Here is a 21,776-nt window from a genome sequence, read left to right as displayed (position 1 = left end):
GGGAAGGGAGGGGAGGCTGGCTGGCAGTAACTTTAAAATGCCTTTCGGATTCGTAACCACATTATAATAATAGCCTAAATGTGGATGTGTTTGATTCTCCATGATTTTGGAGAAGCACCATGCTAGTCCTGGCCTGGCATTGGCTGGATAAAGGACACTGGAAAGGAAGGAATAATAATAATAATAATAATAATAATAATAATAACACATGACCATTACAAGCACTATCTCTGCTTTTATTACTTGTTAGTATCTTTTAAATATATAATGTGTTGGATAAAAATATTATTTTCACATGATATTCCTTTCTTCTTTTGAGTAAATTTATTAGTGTAACAATAATGAGAGACTTTTTTTTGCAATATTCTGGCTCAAGAGTAATGTGCTTTCTTAGTAGAGTATAAAAGCGGTAAATTTACAAGTGTTTATTGGTTTTATAACAACATATGGTGTACAATATTTTCCATTGTTATAACTAGAAAACTTTCTCAGTATGTACTTGTTCGCTAAAATCATGATGGGTGAACTGAAACTAAGGTTACAAAGCCTGCAGTGAAATGTATACATTTTTTTCGTACAATGAATGTAGACAACTGATAGTACATACATTAGATTATTTTTTGGCATCGTCTCCATAGCTGGTTTAGGCATTTGTCACTTCTGGGATGAGTTTGAATATAACATTCTGGTAAAAATTCTGTCCTTGCATGTTCAGCCATGTTATCATGAAGTGTTTCACCTTCTCATCTGAAGTGAATCATCAGCCTCCCAGGTGCTCCTCTTGATGTCCTGAATCAGCTCCTCCATATCAGCTGAGTTAATTTTGTTGATGCCGTGCTGGGTCAGCCACTGCAGCCCTCATCACTAATGTTTTCTCTACAGCCTGCAAACTTTTGACACCATAATGTGACATAGTGATGAGACATTATAGTCACTCTGTAAATCTCTACTAGTGGCCAATGAATTTCTGCTGCTTTAAATTTTTTCACCCGCAGAAATTGAATAACTGAGCAGGATTCTTCATGAGACCAGTTTTCCAAATGACTCACCATTTGTGATTACCTATAACTAATGCTGTAGGTGGTAAGTGGCTGAAACTCTGCACAGTTGCCAAGCATGTGTATCAGAATTACTGCACTCCAAGAATATTGGTCTTGTAATCCTAGTTTCTGATCAGACTCCATAGGTGAAGAATACATTTCTTTCCTTCTCTCCCTACCCTTTCCTCCATCATCTTTCATCATTCATACCACTTCCAGAGCTATATTTGTCACATCCTTTGTTATCTCTAAAAGCATATCCAGTGGCTCTCCTTAATGTGAGTGGGTTTCTCATAGCACATGCTCCAAGCATTGTGTGGTTCAAAACAATCCAGTTACATTCTGCCAAAATAAATACAATGAAAGATAGAGTGACTCATGAGTTTAGGCATTTTAATCTACAAGTTGTTCCCCTTGGTAGGACTGTCAGTATGATTGGCCACATATAAATTCTGGTCTATACTTAGGACTAGGATAGAAATTACAAGTAACACAGACAGATAAATTTAAAAATAGATAACTTTAAGAACTCTTAAGTTTCTTGTTCATGGAGAAAATAAGGATAGATTAGGGAAAGGTTATGGAAGAGGTCTATCACTGAGACCATAATTTCTATGACAAGATCTAGACATAAATTTAAACTGAAATGTGCATACTGAATACTTATCAAGTGAACGGTGCTGTTTTGCATTTGAAATGCAAATATTGCCCAGTGACACTGACATGGACACACAAAAAATGGCATACTAAAATTATTTTGAATGAACAATAAGGTATCATATGCCATTCTTTTTGAGGAAGCTCTATACTTCAGATGGTAAAAGGAGAACCTTGACAGCTGACAGTGCTGCTGTCCATTTTCAACTCCCAAGCACAAAAGACTGCTGGTAGTACTGAATTCATCTATAGAGCTGCGGCAAGTCTGAGGCATTGCCACAAAGACCTATACAAAATCACATTACGTGAATGGTTATGGTAGATGCGCAAAGCAGCTGCACCAAGCCCAATTTGGCTCTTCTGTTGCATACGGTCTGTAACATTATCTGCATATGCTGAAGATCAAGAAAAAGAGCCATCATAAATGTATACGTTACACTAGAGAATTTTGTTGTTAATTATTTAAAAGACCGGAATGTTTCAACAGTCCTCTCTCTAAACATCTATGATATAATTACCTTTTTATACACTAAACCAGAATTATTCATGAAAAAAATTTGCTAATTGTTGTTGTTGTTGTTGTGGTCTTCAGTCCTGAGACTGGTTTGATGCAGCTCTCCATGCTACCCTACCCTGTGCAAGCTTCTTCATCTCCCAGTACTTACTGCAACCTGCATCCTTCTGAATCTGCCTAGTGTATTCATCTCTTGGTCTCCCTCTACCATTTTTACCCTCCACGCTGCCCTCCAGTGCTAAATTTGTGATCCCTTGCTGCCCCAGAACATGTCCTACCAACAGTCGTGTGAAGTTAGCACCCCTTTTTCGAGAAATATAAATTTTTTTCACAGTTCTTGTTAGATGTGCCATAGTTCTAGAGTTCTTTCCACAAAATTTCAATAGTTCTGCAAAATGTAACGAAGAAAACAACAATACTCGAAAAAATTTTCGTATCGAAAACATTCTCTGACAATTTTCACAAAATGTAAATAAGTACAAGAGTTCTGAGCACAGTTCTGAACAGAGCTCCAAGAGTTCTTTCGAAAATCCAAGTAACATTTTTTTGTGCAGCTAATAGTTTACGAGAGAATTGCAATTTAAGAGCAAATCTTTTCACTTACTGTGAAGTTGGCACCCTTTTTTTTACAAATGTATACTTTTTTCAGATTTCTTGATAGATATGCCATAGTTCTAGAGTTCTTTGTACAAAATTTCAATAGTTCTGCAGAATTTAGCGACGAAAACAATATTCGAAAAAATTTTCGTATCGAAAACATTCTTCGTCAATTTTCGCAAATTGTAAATAAGTACAACAGTTCTGAGCACAGTTCTGAACAGAACTCTAAGAGTTCTATCGAAAACCCAAGTAACATTTTTTTGTGCAGCTAATAGTTTACGAGATAATTGCAATTTAAGGAGAAAATCTTTTCACTTACTGTGAAGTTGGCACCCTTTTTTTCACAAATGTATACTTTTTTCAGATTTCTTGATAGATATGGCATAGTTCTAGAGTTCTTTGTACAAAATTTCAATAGTTCTGCAGAATTTAGCGACGAAAACAATATTCGAAAAAATTTTCGTATCGAAAACATTCTTCGTCAATTTTCGCAAATTGTAAATAAGTACAACAGTTCTGAGCACAGTTCTGAACAGAACTCCAAGAGTTCTATCGAAAACCCAAGTAGCATTTTTTTGTGCAGCTAATAGTTTACGAGATAATTGCAATTTAAGGAGAAAATCTTTTCACCTACTGTGAAGTTGCCACCCTTTTTTTCACAAATGTATACTTTTTTCAGATTTCTTGATAGATATGCCATAGTTCTAGAGTTCTTTGTACAAAATTTCAATAGTTCTGCAGAATTTAGCGACGAAAACAATATTCGAAAAAATTTTCGTATCGAAAACATTCTTCGTCAATTTTCGCAAATTGTAAATAAGTACAACAGTTCTGAGCACAGTTCTGAACAGAACTCCAAGAGTTCTATCGAAAACCCAAGTAACATTTTTTTGGGCAGCTAATAGTTTACGAGATAATTGCAATTTAAGAAGAAAATCTTTTCACTTACTGTGAAGTTGGCACCCTTTTTTTCAGAAATGTATATTTCTTTCACAGTTCTTGACAGGTATGCCATAGTTCTAGAGTTCTTTGTACAAAATTTCAATAGTTCTGCAGAATTTAGCGAAGAAAACAACAATACTCGAAAAAATTTTTCTATCGAAAACATTTTTTGTCAATTTTCGCAAAAATTAAACTTGTACAACAGTTCTGAGGACAGTTCCGAACAGAGCCCCAAGAGCTCTATCGAAAACCCTAATAACATTTTTCTATGGCGATAATAGTTTGTGATAAATTGATTTAATGTGAGGCACACTTTCTCTACAGAAAATATAAATATATTCGTACAACAGTTCTGATGACAGTTCTGGACACCACGTGAAGAGTTCTATCGAAATTCCTAGTAGAATTTTTTAGTGCAGGTAATAGTTTAAGAGGTAATTGCAACTTAATTAAGAACCCCATAAGAGCTCCTACTGTGTAGCTGGCACCCTTTTTTCAGAAATATATATATTTTTCAGAGTTCTTGATAGATATGTCATAGTTATAGAGTTCTCTGTACAAAATTTCAATAGTTATGCAGAATTTAGCGAAGAAAACAACATTGTATAACAAAGCTGATTCAGGAACCCTTTCCTTCTGATACAGTTCTTACTGTTGCCACAATAAATCACTTGTGCATAGATTCCAACTGTACTGATCATTACAAAAATACAACCATTGACCACCGGCGCACATTTCTTGCAGCGTTGTACAAAGCATTCGGCTTATCCGCTGTGAAAATACCACACTTAACGCTATTTTAAAATTCACGGTGGATGGTTTCCGTTTATCTACAATGTCAGCATCTATCGAATTATCTTCATGCAAACGTGATGCCTGGATTACTCACTTCCCCTTTTTAGGTACGGAGGAAACTAGAGTTCAGTCTTGTGGAAGCCAAAAAAGGAAATGTGGGCAGCCCTTCTTTTACTGATAGCAAACTCTAGAGAAATCTCCACGCTTGTCTTTCTTCATCATGCCAACAAAAGAAAAATTCTCCCTTCATAGCTCTATTATCATTCCAGTACTAGTAAATCAGTTGTCCGCTTTCACATTTCGACCTGACTGATATATAGGTTTACACAGTCACAGAACAACATCAAAATGTTTATTGCTCAGTTGGTAAATCCTTCTGGTTGCAACACAGCGTATATTTCCAAATTGTACAGGTAAAATACTTAAGAATCCACACTTAAGAATCCATACTCGTTTGTTTTGATTGATACATATTGGCAAAAACTGTACCTTCCACAGAATCCTTCCAGCTTCTTGTCTACTGTAACATTTTCTCCCAGGATGTAAGATTTGTGGTAGTTGCGTACAAACACAGTAAATATTTCCCGAATAGCTGTTAGCTTGTCTAATTGTCTCCTTTCATCACGAATAGCGCGACTGTAAAATCTAAGGTTCTCCAGAATAAATTTGAAACGTTTTATGTTCATTTGGAAGGTGAAATTTTTCAATGCCATCACCATCAGTTCCACACAGATCTTCCAGGCTTTATCTGTTACTTTTGTTAACAACAATTAAAAACAAGAGACTGATGAAGGCTTTCAATTCAATATCATCTATTAATTTTACCGCTCTCTCACGCTGAAATGAGGCTTTGATGCTCTCAAAATTCTGATTGGAATACAAAACTACAATAGACAAATATCGTTATCTATGAGGTAATTACAGCATCACAAATGCTGCTTTGGCTGCACCTGTTGGTACAGGTAAATTTTGAATAATATTATGCTCTTCGAACAATATGCTTTGGATTTCTTCAACATTATCTAGTACTTCCCACTTACAATAATAAAATTCCTATAAAATAACGCAACCAGGCGCAGTCTATTAATCTGAAATTTGACGTTCAGACAGCGGACACTGACTATTAAACAGTTCAAACAGAATTTAAGTGCAGTTTACATTCTGGATTACCTTTGTACTACTTACTACGTTGATAAACAAATAAATTAATCGCTGAAATGAAATTCGAAAGGGCGCAGTGGATAAAAACGAGCAATCGGCTCATATCTCATCAAGAGAGCATTAGCGTCGATACTGAATCATACAACATTGAAAGGCACACATGAAGTGTATATTTTTAGAATCAGGAAGAACCAGATGAATTTTATTACGTAAAACAGTAATTGTTTTGAGCTCTCATGACATCCAGGACCCACTAACAGCTAAAAATATGCCCAGGACCCTCATGGATGAAAGTTACGTGGCAACATCACCAGCCGCTAGGATACATAAAAACATGTGCTGTGTGTAACGAATAAATTTGAAATTGCTGTCGTTAATATTGTTGCAAACATTTGTTCTAGTTAGAAAGGAAGTGTGGAAGTTTGATGAGTTACACTACAGCGAGAGTTAAAAGTCTTTACAATGTATAGAAATGTAAGTATATTTACTGAATATATCGTACAAACGAACTAAGTAGTATGTTTAAATCCTAATTCAATACATGACTGATAGAGGTGTTATAATGTTGAGGGGATACAGTATTAAAGTTAATAACAAGTTCGAAATTTGTAAATAAGAACCTCATTTATTTGGTCCTCAGTAATCCGGATTTCCGGTTTATCCGGATTCATATTTTGTGTCCCTTGGTATTTTTCTCTTTTTTTCTTATAACACGAAGATGTGTAGTCGGTGAGGTACACAGGCTGCTTATCACTAGGCTGGTAATTTAGTCTAGTACTGAGTGATAAGGAACTCGGAGTGTGTGAATGACATTGTTTCTCAAGTATTGTACATTAATATAACTGTGTATTGATGCCCAACAAGTAAGTTGCATAGTAACCACGCCAACAGCACTCCACCACAGCTCATTGTACCTCTGGTGCGATTCTCGACAGGTGTGACACCATCTGGTTAGTGGCGCGTGTGAATGTATCTGCTCTCTCAGCCATCTGTTTGTTTTGCACTGACGAGCCTTCTCTCCTTGAATCATCTAAGCGTGCACATCCCACGCTTCCACCTACAGTTACTACAGTCAGTCTTAAGAAGGTGTACTGGCATTTGTATAGTGCTGAACATTTAGACTTTTTGTATTTAGTAGAATATACATCCGGGTTTTCGATTTTCGGTTTTCCAAAATAAAAGTGAGAATTTACGATCGTCCTCATAGCTGTACTTCCAGCAATACCTCATCTCCTGCGTTCCCAATTTCGTAGAAGTTGTCCTACGAAAATTGCAGAAGCACTCTTGGACGAAAGGATATTGTGACGATATTCTTTCGTCACAGCCTGGGGTTAGAGACCCGGTCCGGCACAGTTTTTATCTGCCAGTAAGTTTCACATCGGCGCACACCCACTGCAGAGTGAACACACAATCTATTTCATAATCTACTGGCACCATAAAAATGTTATGAGGGTTTTTAAAAGAACTCTTTCGGTGCTATCCAGAACTGTCAGCAACAGGGCTGTGCCAATTTATTATAATGTAGACCAAGTGGGTCTCTCGAAAATGCTATTATCTCATTAACTGTTATCCCCACAAAAAATGTTATTACAGTTGTCGGTAGAACTCTTAGGGTCGTATTAAGAAATGCCATCAGATCTTTTGTACGAATTTATTACTTTTACATGACAAAAGTGAGTCCCACATTAATTATCTCATATAATGTCATCGTCACAAATAATGTTATTATAGTTTTTGGTAGAAATCTGTGGGTGATATTCAGAACTGTCATCAGAACAATTCTACGAATGTTGCTATATTAGATAAAGTGAGTATCAGATTAAAACAAATATTGTATAAACTATTATCGCCACAAAAATGTTCTTATCATTTTCAATGCAACTCTTCCGGTGCTATCCAGAACTGCCAACAGAACTGTTATACAAATTTATTTTTTCCAAACTGACAAATAATTTTTTACCATACCAAAATTTTGCCGAGTTATTGTTTTCTTCCCGAAATTCTGTAGAACATTCGTGTTTTGAGCAGGGAAATCTAGAAGTATTGCATATATATCAAGAACTGTGAAAAAAATTTATATTTATCGTAAAAGGGGTTCAAACTTCACGGGAAATGCTCATAAGCATTCCTTAAATAAAGGCAGTTACTACGTAAACAATTACCTGCACAGAATATGTTACTAGTATTTTCGATAGAACTCTTACAATGCTATCCAGAGCTGGCATCAGAGCATACGAACAGACATAATTTTTTTTTTTTAGTAAGAGTGCCCCACAATTAATCAATTACCATACAAACTATTATAACCACAAAAAATGTTATTATGATTATCGATAGAAGTCTTGAGGTGTTAACCAGAACTGTTCATCAAAACTGTTGAACGAATTTACTTTTTCTGTGGAAATGGCTCTGAGCACTATGCGACTTAACTTCTGAGGTCATCAGTCACCTAGAACTTAGAACTAATTAAACCTAACTAACCTAAGGACATCACACACATCCATGCCCGAGGCAGGATTCGAACCTGCGACCGTAGCGGTCACGCGGTTCCAGACTGAAGCGCCTTTAACCGCACGGCTTTTCTGTGGAGAAAGTGTGTCTAACATCAAAGCAGTTACCGTATAAACTATCATCGCCACAAAAAGATATTATTACGATTTTCGATAGAGCTCTTGGTGTTCTGTTCAGAATTGTTGTACGAATTTACTTTTTGCGAAAATTGACAAAGAATGTATTCGATAAGAAAAATTTTTCGAGTATTGTTGTTTTTCTCGCTAAATTCTGCAGGAATATTCAAATTTTGTACAAATAACTCTAGAACTATGACATTTCTATCAAGAACTCTGAAAAAATATATATTTCTGAAGAAAAGGATTCCAACTTCACAGTAAGTGAAGAGGTTCCCTCCTTAAATTGCAATTATCTCGTAACATGTTAGCTGCACAAAAAATTGTAATTAGGATATTCGATAGAACTATTGGGGTTCTGTTCAGAACTGCCCTCAGAACTGTTGTCCGAATTTACTTTTTGCGAAAATTAATAACGAATGTTTGCTATTCGAATTTTTTTGAGTATTGTTGTTTTCTTCGTTAAATTCAGCAGAACTATTCAAATTTTGTACAAAGAACTCTAGAACTATGGCATATCTATCAAGAACTCTGAAAAATATATATATTTCTGAAAAAAAGGGTGCCAACTTCACAGTAAGTGAAAAGATTTTCTCATTAAAATGCAATTATCTCGTAAACTATTAGCTGCACAAAAAAATGTTACTTGGGTTTTCGATAGAACTCTTGGAGTTCTGTTCAGAACTGTGCTCAGAACCGTTGTACTTATTTACAATTTGCGAAAATTAACGAAGAATGTTTTCGATACGAAAATTTTTTCGAATATTGCTTTCGTCGCTAAATTCTGCAGAACTATTGAAATTTTGTACAAAGAACTCTAGAACTATGCCATATCTATCAAGAACTCTGAAAAATATATATATTTCTGAAAAAAAGGGTGCCAACTTCACAGTAAGTGAAAAGATTTTCTCATTAAAATGCAATTATCTCGTAAACTATTAGCTGCACAAAAAAATGTTACTTGGATTTTCGAAAGAACTCTTGGAGCTCTGTTCAGAACTGTGCTCAGAACTCTTGTACTTATTTACAATTCGCGAAAATTGTCGAAGAATGTTTTCGATACGAAAATTTTTTCGAGTATTGTTGTTTTCGTCACTAAATTCTGCTGAACTATTGAAATTTTGTACAGAGAACTCCAGTACTATGATTTATCTATCAAGAGCTCTGCACAAAATATATATTTCTGAAAAAAAGGGTGCCAGCTTCACAATAGGAGCTCTTATGGAATTCTTAATTAAGTTGCAAATACCTCTTAAACTATTACCTGCACTAAAAAATTTCACTAGGATTTTCGATAGAACTCTTCACGTGGTGTCCAGAACTGTCATCAGAACTGTTGTACGAATATATTTATATTTTCTGTAAAGAAAGTGTGTCACGTATTACATCAATTTATCTCAAACCATTATCGCCATAGAAAAATGTTGTAGTGATTTTCGATAGAGCTCTTGGGGTTCTGTTCAGAACTGTCCTCAGAACTCTTGTACAAGTTTAATTTTTGCGAAAATTGACAAAAAATGTTTTCGATACGAAAAATTTTTCGAAATTTGTTGTTTTTTTTGCTAAATTCTGCAGAACTATTGAAATTTTGTACAAAGAATTCTAGAACTATGCCATATCTATCAAGAAATCTGAAAAATATATATATTTCTGAAAAAAAGGGTGCCAACTTCACAGTAAGTGAAAAGATTTTCTCATTAAAATCCAATTATCTCGTAAACTATTAGCTGCACAAAAAAATGTTACTTGGATTTTCGAAAGAACTCTTGGAGCTCTGTTCAGAACTGTGCTCAGAACTCTTGTACTTATTTACATTTTGCGGAAACTGCCAAAGAACATTTTCGATACGAAAATTTTTTCGAGTATTGTTGTTTTGGTCGCTAAATCCTGCAGAACTATTGAAATTTTGTACAAAGAACTCTAGAACTATGCTACATCTATCAAGAACTGTGAAAAAAATGTATATTTCTCGAAAAAGGGGTGCTAACTTCACACGACTCCTACCAACTGGTCCCTTCTCCTTGTCAAGTTGTGCCACAAACTCCTCTTCTCCCCAATTTTATTCAATACCTCCTCATTAGTTATGTGATCTACCCATCTAATCTTAAGCATTCTTCTGTAGCACCACATTTCGAAAGCTTCTATTCTGTTCTTGTCCAAACTATTTATTGTCCATGTTTCACTTCCATACATGGCTACACTCCATACAAATACTTTCAGAAACGACTTCCTGACACTTAAATCTATATTCGATGTTAACAAATTTCTCTTCTTCAGAAACATTTTCCTTGCCATTGCCAGTCTACATTTTATATCTTCTCAACTTCGACCATCATCAGTTATTTTGCTCCCCAAATAGCAAAACTTCTTTACTACTTTAAGTGTCTCATTTCCTAATCTAATTCCCTCAGCAAATTCTTCTACATTCCATTATCCTCGTTTTGCTTTTGTTGATGTTCATCTTATACTCTCCTTTCATGACACTGTCCATTCCGTTCAACTGCTCTTCCAAGTCCTTTGTTGTCTTTGACAGAATTACAATGTCATCGGCGAACCTCAAAGTTTTTATTTCTTCTCCCAGGATTTTAATACCTACTCCGAATTTTTCTTTTGTTTCCTTTACTGCTTGCTCAATATACAGACTGAATAACATCTGGGAGAGGCTACAACCCTGTCTCACTCCCTTCCCAACCATTGCTTGCCCTTCATGCCCCTCAACTCTTGTAACTGCCATCTGGTTTCTGTACAAATTGTAAATAGCCTTTCGCTTCCTGTATTTTACCCCTGCCACCTTTAGAATTTGAAAGAGAGTTTTCCAGTCAACATTGTCAAAAGCTTTCTCAAAGTCTACAAATGCTAGAAGTGTTGGTTTGCCTTTCCTTAATCTTTCTTCTAAGATAAGTCGTAAGGTCAGTATTGCCTTACGTGTTCCAATATTTCTATGGAATCCAAACTGATCTTCCCCGAGGTCAGCTTCTACCAGTTTTTCCATTCGTCTGTAAAGAATTCGCATTAGTATTTTGCAGCTGTGACTTATTAAACTGATAGTTCGGTAATTTTCACATCTGTCAACACCTGCTTTCTTTGCGATTGGAGTTATTATATTCTTCTTGAAGTCTGAGGGTATTTCGCCTGTCTCATACATTTTGCTCACCAGATGGTAGAGTTTTGTCTGCACTGGCTCTCCCAAGGTTGTCGGTAGTTCTAATGGAATGTTGTCTACTCCCGGGGCCTTGTTTCGACTCAGATCTTTCAGTGCACTGTCAAACTCTTCACGCAGTATCTAGCTCCCATTTCATCTTCATCTACATCCTCTTCCATTTCTATAACATTGCCCTCAAGCATATCTCCCTTGTATAGAACCTCTATATACTCCTTCCACCTTTCTGTTTTCCCTTCTGTGCTTAGAAGTGGGTTTCCGACTGAGCTCTTGATATTCATGCAAGTGGTTCTCTGCTCTCCAAAGATCTCTTTAATTTTCCTGTAGGCAGTATCTATCTTATCCCCAGTGAGATAAGCCTCTACATCCTTACATTTGTCCTCTAGCCATCCCTGCTTAGCCATTTTGCACTTCTGTCGATCTCATTTTTGAGACGTTTTTATTCCTTTTTGCTTGCTTCATTTACTGCATTTTTATATTTTCTCCTTTCATCAATTAAATTCAATATTTCTCCTGTTACCCATGGATTTCTACTAGCCCTCATCTTTTTACCTACTTGATTCTCTGCTGCCTTCACTACTTCATCCCTCAGAGCTACCCATTCTTCTTCTACTGTATTTCTTTCCCCCATTCCTGTCAATTGTTCCCTTCTGCTCTCCCTGAAACTCTGAACAACCTCTGGTTTAGTCAGTTTATCCAGGTCCCATCTCCTAAAATTCCCACCTTTTTGCATTTTCTTCAGTTTTAATCTACCGTTCATAACCAATAGATTGTGGACAGTGTCCACATCTGCCCCTGGAAATGTCTTACAATTTAAAATCTGGTTCCTAAATCTCTGCCTTACCGTTATATAGTCTATCTGATACCTTCTAGTATCTCCAGGATTCTTCCATGTACACAACCTTATTTTATGATTCTTGAACCAAGAATGGTTAAGTTATGATTAAGTTATGCTCCGTGCAAAATTCTACCAGATGGCTTCCTCTTTCATTTCTTACTCCCAATCCATATTCACCTACTATGTTTCCTTCTCTCCATTTTCCTACTCTCCAATAACAGTCATCCATGATTATTAATTTTTCATCTCCCTTCACTACCTGAATAATTTCTTTTATCTCATCATGCATTTCATCAATTTCTTCATCATCTGCAGAGCTAGTTGGCATATAAACTTGTACTACTGTAGTAGGCGTGGGCTTCGTGTCTATCTTGGCCACAATAATGCGTTCACTATGCTGTTTGTAGTAGCTTACCTGCACTCCTATTTCTTAATTCATTATTAAACCTACTCCTGCATTACCCCTATTTGATTTTGTGTTTATAATCCTGTATTCACCTGACCAAAAGTCCTGTTCGTCCTGCCACTGAACTTCACTAATTCCCACTATATCTATCTTTAACCTATCCATTTCCCTTTTTAAATTTTCTAACCTACCTGCCCGATTAAGGGATCTGACATTCCACGGTCTGGTCCGTAGAACGCCAGTTTTCTTTCTCCTGATAACGACGTCCGCCTGAGTAGACCCTGCCTGGAGAGCTGAATGGGGAACTATTTTACCTCCAGTATATTCTACCCAAGAGGACGCCATCATCATTTAACAATACAGTAAAGCTGCATGCCCTCGGAAAAAATTACGTCCGTAGTTTCCCCTTGCTTTCAGCCGTTCACGGTACCAGCACAGCAAGGCCGTTTTGGTTAGTGTTACAAGGCCAGATCAGGCAATCATCCAGACTGTTGCCCCTGCAACTACTGAAAAGGCTGTGCCTCCTCTTTAGGTACCACACATTTGTCTGGCCTCTCAACAGATACCCCTCTGTTGTGGTTGCACCTACGGTACAGCCATCTGTATCGCTGAGGCACGCAAGCCTCCCCACCAATGGCAAGGTCCATGGTTCATGGGGGAGGGGGGTCATTCTTATAGTAAAATAAATAAAGATTATTTTATTCTTACTGCTCATTGATTAAAATTATATGCTGGAGCTTTCCAGTGTGTGAGAATGTTACTACTCTTTTGCCCCTGAGGAGGGAACTAACAGTTCCAAAAACTAGGCATTGATTTTTCTATGTTTATATAAGTTTATCTGTAGCAGTGCGTGGAATTTTGCCTTCTGATGGTAAGTACTGGCCAGAAATTCTGTCTGCTTGTAATTTTACAAATTCTGAAGCAAATTTTCACTTTTGATAAACTTACAAACTCTGTTGCACCAATTTCCACTACAATGTTCCATGTTGACAACTCATGCCACATAACAGTGTGGAATTAGATACTCATTTCATAGCTCACATTAAATTGATTTCCTTTCCAAAATCAGTGTTGTTAAACTTTTAAGAAAGGAATGTACTACATGGTATTTACTTGGCATTTTTTGCTCATATGGTCTTAGTTTCCATAGTTTCTTTGTCAATTGTTCTTTTCTGTACTCTTACACAACTTCTCTTGCTCCTTTTTCCTTCCTTGAATTCTTCTCTAACTTCTATCTATATTTTCTTGTAATTTATGACAATTATTGATTGATGTATTGATTTGATTTATTTATCCATCTTTAAGTATTTCCCATGCAATTGATGTCATCATTTTACATATATTGTATAGCTGTATAAGAAGTCCTACATTTTTAACATGTTGAAGAAATATATATATGGTTTTTACTGGACACAATCAGTAATCATTAAATATAAATGCATCATGTAGAATGACAAGGAAAAACAGTGTGTGTAATACAGTACACATGTCAAAGAAAACAGTTTAACAAGTATAAATGAGACAAGCTTGATACATGTTAATCATTAAGTATAAAAGCAGTATGAAAATAAAACACAACAGTATGACAAAATAATGTTTTTGGAGTAGCTCAAGTAATATAGTGATCATATCATTTTTATAGCACATTTTAAATTCTTCCATTGTATAAAAGGCTTTTTGTTCAAGCCACCTTTTTGTAATATTTCTGAAGACATTCAGTGATGCACTGTATGCTGTAGGAGCTAACATAGTATTAAATAATTGTATCCTTATGTATGTGTAACTATTTTTTTAAGTCTGGTAACTGGGATGTCCATCATTTGCCTTTATTGTGTGTCTTGGTTATGTATAGACTCTCATAGTTTATGGCTGTCTTTTGTTTTCCTTGATATGCACCAAGCAGTTAAGAATAAACAATGATGCAACTGTCAGTATGTTGAGCTTTTGAAAGTATTCTGTACGTGATATATGGTTTCTTACTCAAGCAGCGCAGGTAATGGCCTTTTTCCGCCAAATAAAAATTCTTTTTCGCTCCAGAGGATTTGTCCATAAGAGTAGTGGGTATGTGAGGTGGCTGTGAAAAAGGCATAATAGGAGCTCAGTAGCAGCTTGTCCTTCACACAAATCTAAAGTTTATTTAAAATATAGGTGACTCAGGCTAACTTTTTGCATACATAGTTAGTGTGAGTTTCCAATGTTAATTTTGGAATGAGATGAATGCTAAGAAAATTTACTGAGACACTACAGTTGTCATTGTTACATAGGATGAAAAGGATAATTACAGTTTTAGAGTGGTTAATTTGTAATTAATTTTTTCTGAACCATGTATTGGATAATATGAGTTGTTCTGCACTTCTGCTTGAGTGTGTCCAAGGCACTAGCAACTGTACCAAATGTGGTGTCATCTGCATTTTGTGTGGTCTTAACCTAGCATATTGGACAAACCATTTATATAAATTACAAAAAGCAAGGTCCAACTACGGAACATTGTGAGACATCTTGTGTGACACCCAGAATATCTGAGTTGTTTTTGTTAATGTGTACAATTTGTCTTCTCTCACTCAGATAAGATGTAATCAGAGACAGCACTTTGTCTTTGAGATCATAAGGGAAGAGCTTTTTTAATAGAACTCTGTGGCTGACAGAGTCAAAAGCTTTATTTAGGCCAACAAGCATGACAATTACAGAAAGTGTGGATTCAAACGCAAGCAAACTGAAAGAAATAATATTTTCCACTGCTTTCACAGTTGATAAGCCCGGTCGGAATCCATATTGAGAATTACTGAGAATGTTCTTGGCAGATAGATGCTTTTGGATTTGGAGTTGGATCTTCTTTCAATAAGAAGGGTATTAGAGAAATTGGTCAACAATTACTTGGACTTGACTTATCTCCTTTTTTTGTAGTGGTATGAGCACTGTAGTTTTTAAACATGCTAGGAAACAACCACCAGTAAATATCCAATTTACAAATAAATAGAGAGGGTATGTTATTATGTCTCCTATATTTTAATTACAAAATTAGATAAACCATAAACGTCTTGCAGTTGATTTCGTGATATCACTTAAATGAACCTCTTTCCATTCACATGTAGAAGAAATTCAGATTGTTGTAGAATATAGATAATGTCCTTTAGGTTATGTTCATATTTATTATTTGACTCAGATGCAGTAGAGGAACTTATGTCGCAAGCATTAACAACATAGATGTTGAATTCATATGGTGCGATACCGACATTAAGTCGTAACTTATAATTCTTGCTTCTCCCCAGTTCAGTCTTTAAAACATTTCAAGCAGCTTTAAACTTCTTGTGGGACTTACTAATGTAATTGTCATTTGCTTTACACATTGCCAACCTGATTTCTGATGTGTATTTGCTCTTTAACTTAATGTAACAAGCTTTGTTGGCATCATAGTTTTTATATTTATCACAATAAATCATAACTAATATTCTAAGCCTCTGGAGAATGTGTGTGAACCACTTGGATGTAGAGTCATCTTTTTGGGCTGTTAACATATTTATTTTCAGAATCTTTGGGCAACAGGTCTTAAAAGGGTCTGTGAGTACATTGATAAAAACTGAAAATGCATTCACAATGTTCTCACTTTCAAGCAGGATGTCAATTCATCTAATACTCTGCAACAGTGTCGTGTAGTTGTCAATATTTTCATCATCCAATAGCCTAATATGCTTTGCTTTGTGGCAGTCAGATATAAGTTTATTAATTTTTTATTTTCACTGTGTACTTTTATGGTCTAAAAGAAAGTAAATACTGAACAGCCCAACTCATACAGGCCTTTTTCAACATTGGTTATGACATTATCAAGACAGGATGACTACCTTGTTGGATTGTTATTAACACAATACGGATCATGGGATCTTAACATTTTCTGTTGATAAAGCTGTTTTGATGTCTATAGCCTCATACCAATGTTTATATCTCCAAAGATTAATATTCTGTATTTGCTCAATTTTTCAAAGTGTAAGATCATTTTTCTAAGACCTTTGTAAATAATTCATTGTCACTGTCTGGAGTATGGTATGCCGATACTATAATAAGTTTTAGTGTTGAAAGTAGCATTGCAGCTGCTTCAAACACATTTCCTATATGTTAATCAGCAAGGTTAAAGACACTATACTGCAAATCTAGGTAACTACTAATGTATATTAAAGCTCCAACACACTGTTGTGTTTTTGTATAAAAGTCTGTGACTAAATCAAAGCCAGGTGGTACACACAAATCCAACTGACCTTCACTTAACCAACAATCATAAACACATAATATGGTGTTTTTATTCTTTCCTAAAGGAATACTCATGTCATCAGTTTTAGTTTTTAAAGACATGATATTTAAATGCACAAATAAAAGTGATTCATTGTTACATGATGTTTGGACTAAGTTGTTCTGAAATTATATATTAGTTTGTGAACTTCCATTGTGGTTCCTTCTGCTACTTGTAGTTGGCTTAATCATACATGCTGCTGACTCCTTGATGGTGCTTGATCCAGGCGCTGGTGCAGGGAATGCCCTGGAGCTATCCATAAAAAAAATCATTACTTCTCTTTGGTGTTTCCTGTTTTTAGATTATCTTTATGTTTTTGCTGTTACCTGTGTATCATATTCTTTTGATGAAGTAGTTATCTGAAGTTTCTTAATGTTTCTGGTTTAACAAGTGTTCATTGGTTTTCTGTGCTTTTGTTATTCCCATTTTGGCAGTTAAGTACTTCTTTAGCATGTAGATTTGATATTAATTTTGGAAATTCACATTTCAAATTTAGATTGTGAATTCTATAAGTGATTTTTCCTCCATAAAATTGCTGACAAATGAATTCTGTCGGGAATGTAACTATTAAACAAATTGCGGGTCATTACTAATGAGAGAAATGTAAAATATAAACACCACTCATGGATGTTTGAATTTGTGGTCTGCTGCCTATAAGACAATAAAAGGAATGATCTATGATCATGGGTCATGTGATCAATGTGTCACCAGTTCTTCCAGCCGTTGTTACCGTTATATGAAGCTGATGATGCCACTCCTTTCTTCAAGTAGCCCCTCATTTGGCCTCTCAAGGTTGAGTGGTCCCCATCACAGACCTCCCTACCTCACAAAGTTGTTCTGCTAATGACACTGTATATTTAATGAACAGTGATTTTATTTCCAAAATTTTTAGACATATAATGATAAGGAATCCTTAATGTCGATTTTTTTGTTTTGCAGGTTATCACAAATGTTCCAAGGCTGACACAATTAAGCTTGCTGCTCTGATATACAGAGCTAAATTTGGTGACAATACACTACAACTTCAGTTTATTCCGTAAGTAGCATGAAATATATAGCAGGAATTAAGCAATGTAGTTTAATCTGTATGGGATGACATTAATTTATACCATCTTGATTTGCAGTGACATGTTATCTACACTTGTACCCAATGATTTACACAAACTCCAAAGTGCAAGTGACTGGAAGAAGAGCATCAGCTCAGCTTACAAACAAAATGCTGGTAACTATGCATAGTACATTTATCAGTCCATTGACTTTTTCTTCAACAAATATTATTACAGAATATTTCAGGAATGGAAAAGTTTTCTTGTGGACTAAGATAGAGAAAAGACTTGTTTGTTTGCAACTGATGACAGTATTTTGTGTATACTTAAAATACTACAAGATCTGTACACTTACAACCACACAGTGTTCCAGAATTGCTATCACTGATGTAGCACTGACTATGATAATGACTGGTACATATGCTTACTTTGATTATACTTTGCAGTGACTGAGTCAAGAATTAATCAGTTTTGTAAGCAATAGGTATTAAATGCTCTTAAGTGAACAGTATGTCCGGTGTTCATGCAGTGAAACCTGTTAATGTGCATATAGTCATTGTAATTCACTCTGTGGCCTTCACTGGATCACTTAAGCTGATTTTATAATAAGATTTTTCCTGTTTCCTTTCAACCTGGTATATCTTGATTCCCTCGGATCTCTTCTATCTTTCATTGTCTGAAATCACCCTTCCCATTGCTCTGTCTGTTGACCTAGGTTCGGAGTCTAATTTCTACTGTAATTTGTAGTTTCCTCATATCTTCCTCGATTTCTATAATCCACCTAATGTTGCTTTTCCTGTTTCATACTTTCTCTATTAATCCTCCAGATGTTGTTAGATGCCCTGATTAGATGTCAGAAAACTATAATATGTTTCTTCTTGTTGTGGCCATTACTGCTTACATTTCCTTGTACACTGTTTCATTAGAAGCTAGTCTCTTTGGTATTTTTTGTTTATGTATGTTCTGATTTGCCTTGTTTCTACCTTGAGTACTCTCTATATTTCTGTAGTGTTAGCTGTTTTGAAAATGGTTACATCTGGATGCTGTTTTATTTGTGTATCTGTCTTGTAGTGTTTTAATTTTGTCTATTGAGCAGCCTTTTTTGTTGTATTTTTTCTTGGTGATGTACTGTACTTTAGTTAGTTTGTTTATTCTGTTACCTCACAGAGATTTAAGTTATAATTTCTCTTAAATATGTAAATTTATCTACATTTTTAATTCCCTGCTCTTCCATTGTGATTATTTTTATAAGTGATGGATCAGTTACCATAATTTCTGTGTTTGAAGGCTATTCAGAGACAAATTTTCAGTGCTATTTTCTGTAGTAATTTCCTGAACATTTTTGGACAGGAGAGCAAGGACATTAGTGAATTCCAGACAATTCCATTCTCTCATTATACAAGGTGAGTCAAAAAGGACTTTACAATTTTGAAATGGTAAAGAAACTTACTGAGATAACTTACAGAATCAGTAGATATGTCATTTTGTAGCAAACAACTTCAAGTTTCACGTAAAAGTGTCAGTTGTCATTTTGGTTCAGTGTAACTACTATTTTTGATGTGGCAAACACCTCACTAGTAGTCAATTTCTTCCCATACTCATTACAGAAAATTGGGCATAACTTGTGCAACAGCAGTGTAGATCCAACTTTTCAGGTCAACTAAATTGTTTGGTAGGGCATGAAGAAACACTTGGTCTTTAATGAAACCCCAGAGAAGGAAATCCAGTGGTATCAAATCTTGGGAGCGAGCTGGCCATGCGATTCTCCCTTCAAGGCCAATCCACCGACCTGGGAAGCGATTATCGAGGAAACCTCAAATTTCTATGAGGAAATGAGATGGTGCACTGTGCTGCTGATAGTAAACTATCCCCTCTTGGTCATCTGCATTGATCTGTGGAATTACAAAGTATTCGAGTGTATCCAGAGACACAATACCAGTGAAAGTAACCATTTTAACTGTTCATAATGGAGGGAAACATTCCACGTGGGAAAAATATATCTAAAAACACAGATGATGTGACTTACCGAACGAAAGTGCTGGCAGGTCGATAGACACACAAACAAACACAAACATACACACGAAATTCAAGCTTTCGCAACAAACTGTTGCCTCATCAGGAAAGAGGGAAGGAGAGGGAAAGACGAAAGGATGTGGGTTTTAAGGGAGAGGGTAAGGAGTCATTCCAATCCCAGAAGCGGAAAGACTTACCTTAGGGGTGAAAAAAGGACAGGTATACACTCGCACACACACACATATCCATCCGCACATACACAGACACAAGCAGACATTTGTAAAGGCAAAGAGTTTGGGCAGAGATGTCAGTCGAGGCGGAAGTACAGAGGCAAAGATGTTGTTGAAAGACAGGTGAGGTATGAGCGGCGGCAAATTGAAATTAGCGGAGATTGAGGCCTGGCGGATAACGAGAAGAGAGGATATACTGAAGGGCAAGTTCCCATCTCCGGAGTTCTGACAGGTTGGTGTTAGTGGGAAGTATCCAGATAACCCGGATGGTGTAACACTGTGCCAAGATGTGCTGGCCGTGCACCAAGGCATGTTTAGCCACAGGGTGATCCTCATTACCAACAAACACTGTCTGCCTGTGTCCATTCATGCGAATGGACAGATTGTTGCTGGTCATTCCCACATAGAAAGCTTCACAGTGTAGGCAGGTCAGTTGGTAAATCACGTGGGTGCTTTCACACGTGGCTCTGCCTTTGATCGTGTACACCTTCCGGGTTACAGGACTGGAGTAGGTGGTGGTGGGAGGGTGCATGGGACAGGTTTTACACCGGGGGCGGTTACAAGGGTAGGAGCCAGAGGGTAGGGAAGGTGGTTTGGGGATTTCATAGGGATGAACTAAGAGGTTACGAAGGTTAGGTGGACAGTGGAAAGACACTCTTGGTGGAGTGTGGAGGATTTCATGAAGGATGGATCTCATTTCAGGGCAGGATTTGAGGAAGTCGTATCCCTGCTGGAGAGCCACATTCAGAGTCTGATCCAGTCCCGGAAAGTATCCTGTCACAAGTGGGGCACTTTTGGGGTTCTTCTGTGGGAGGTTCTGTGTTTGAGGAGATGAGGAAGTGGCTCTGGTTATTTGCTTCTGTACCAGGTCGGGAGGGTAGTTGTGGGATGCGAAAGCTGTTTTCAGGTTGTTGGTGTAATGGTTCAGGGATTCCGGACTGGAGCAGATTCATTTGCCACGAAGACCTAGGCTGTAGGGAAGGGACCGTTTGATGTGGAATGGGTGGCAGCTGTCATAATGGAGGTACTGTTGCTTGTTGGTGGGTTTGATGTGGACGGACGTGTGAAGCTGGCCATTGGACAGGTGAAGGTCAATGTCAAGGAAAGTGGCATGGGATTTGGAGTAGGACCAGGTGAATCTGATGGAACCAAAGGAGTTGAGGTTGGAGAGGAAATTCTGGAGTTCTTCTTCACTGTGAGTCCAGATCATGAAGATGTCATCAATAAATCTGTACCAAACTTTGGGTTGGCAGGCCTGGGTAATCAAGAAGGCTTCCTCTAAGCGACCCATGAATAGGTTGGCGTACGAGGGGGCCATCCTGGTGCCCATGGCTGTTCCCTTTAATTGTTGGTATGTCTGGCCTTCGAAAGTGAAGAAGTTGTGGGTGAAGATGAAGCTGGCTAAGGTAATGAGGAAAGGGGTTTTTGGTAGGGTGGCAGGTGATCGGCGTGAAAGGAAGTGCTC

At 36.7% G+C, this 21,776-nt stretch overlaps 1 protein-coding gene across 1 annotated transcript in view; it reads left to right on the top strand.

Annotated features, from left to right (window-relative positions):
* Window positions 1-21,776, top strand: part of LOC124798932 (myosin-VIIa-like) — a 393,313-nt gene that overhangs the window by 355,878 nt on the left and 15,659 nt on the right. Inside the window, exons 51-52 of the mRNA XM_047262466.1 lie at window positions 17,962-18,058; window positions 18,147-18,244. Of these exons, the coding sequence (XP_047118422.1) occupies window positions 17,962-18,058; window positions 18,147-18,244 (195 nt within the window). The remainder of the gene's footprint in view (window positions 1-17,961; window positions 18,059-18,146; window positions 18,245-21,776) is intronic.

The sequence above is a fragment of the Schistocerca piceifrons genome, chromosome 5, assembly GCF_021461385.2.
Source record: "Schistocerca piceifrons isolate TAMUIC-IGC-003096 chromosome 5, iqSchPice1.1, whole genome shotgun sequence".
NCBI lineage: Eukaryota > Metazoa > Arthropoda > Insecta > Orthoptera > Acrididae > Schistocerca > Schistocerca piceifrons.
The sequence above is the reverse complement of the archived record's forward strand: the minus strand, read 5'-3'. Positions and strand labels throughout refer to the sequence as shown.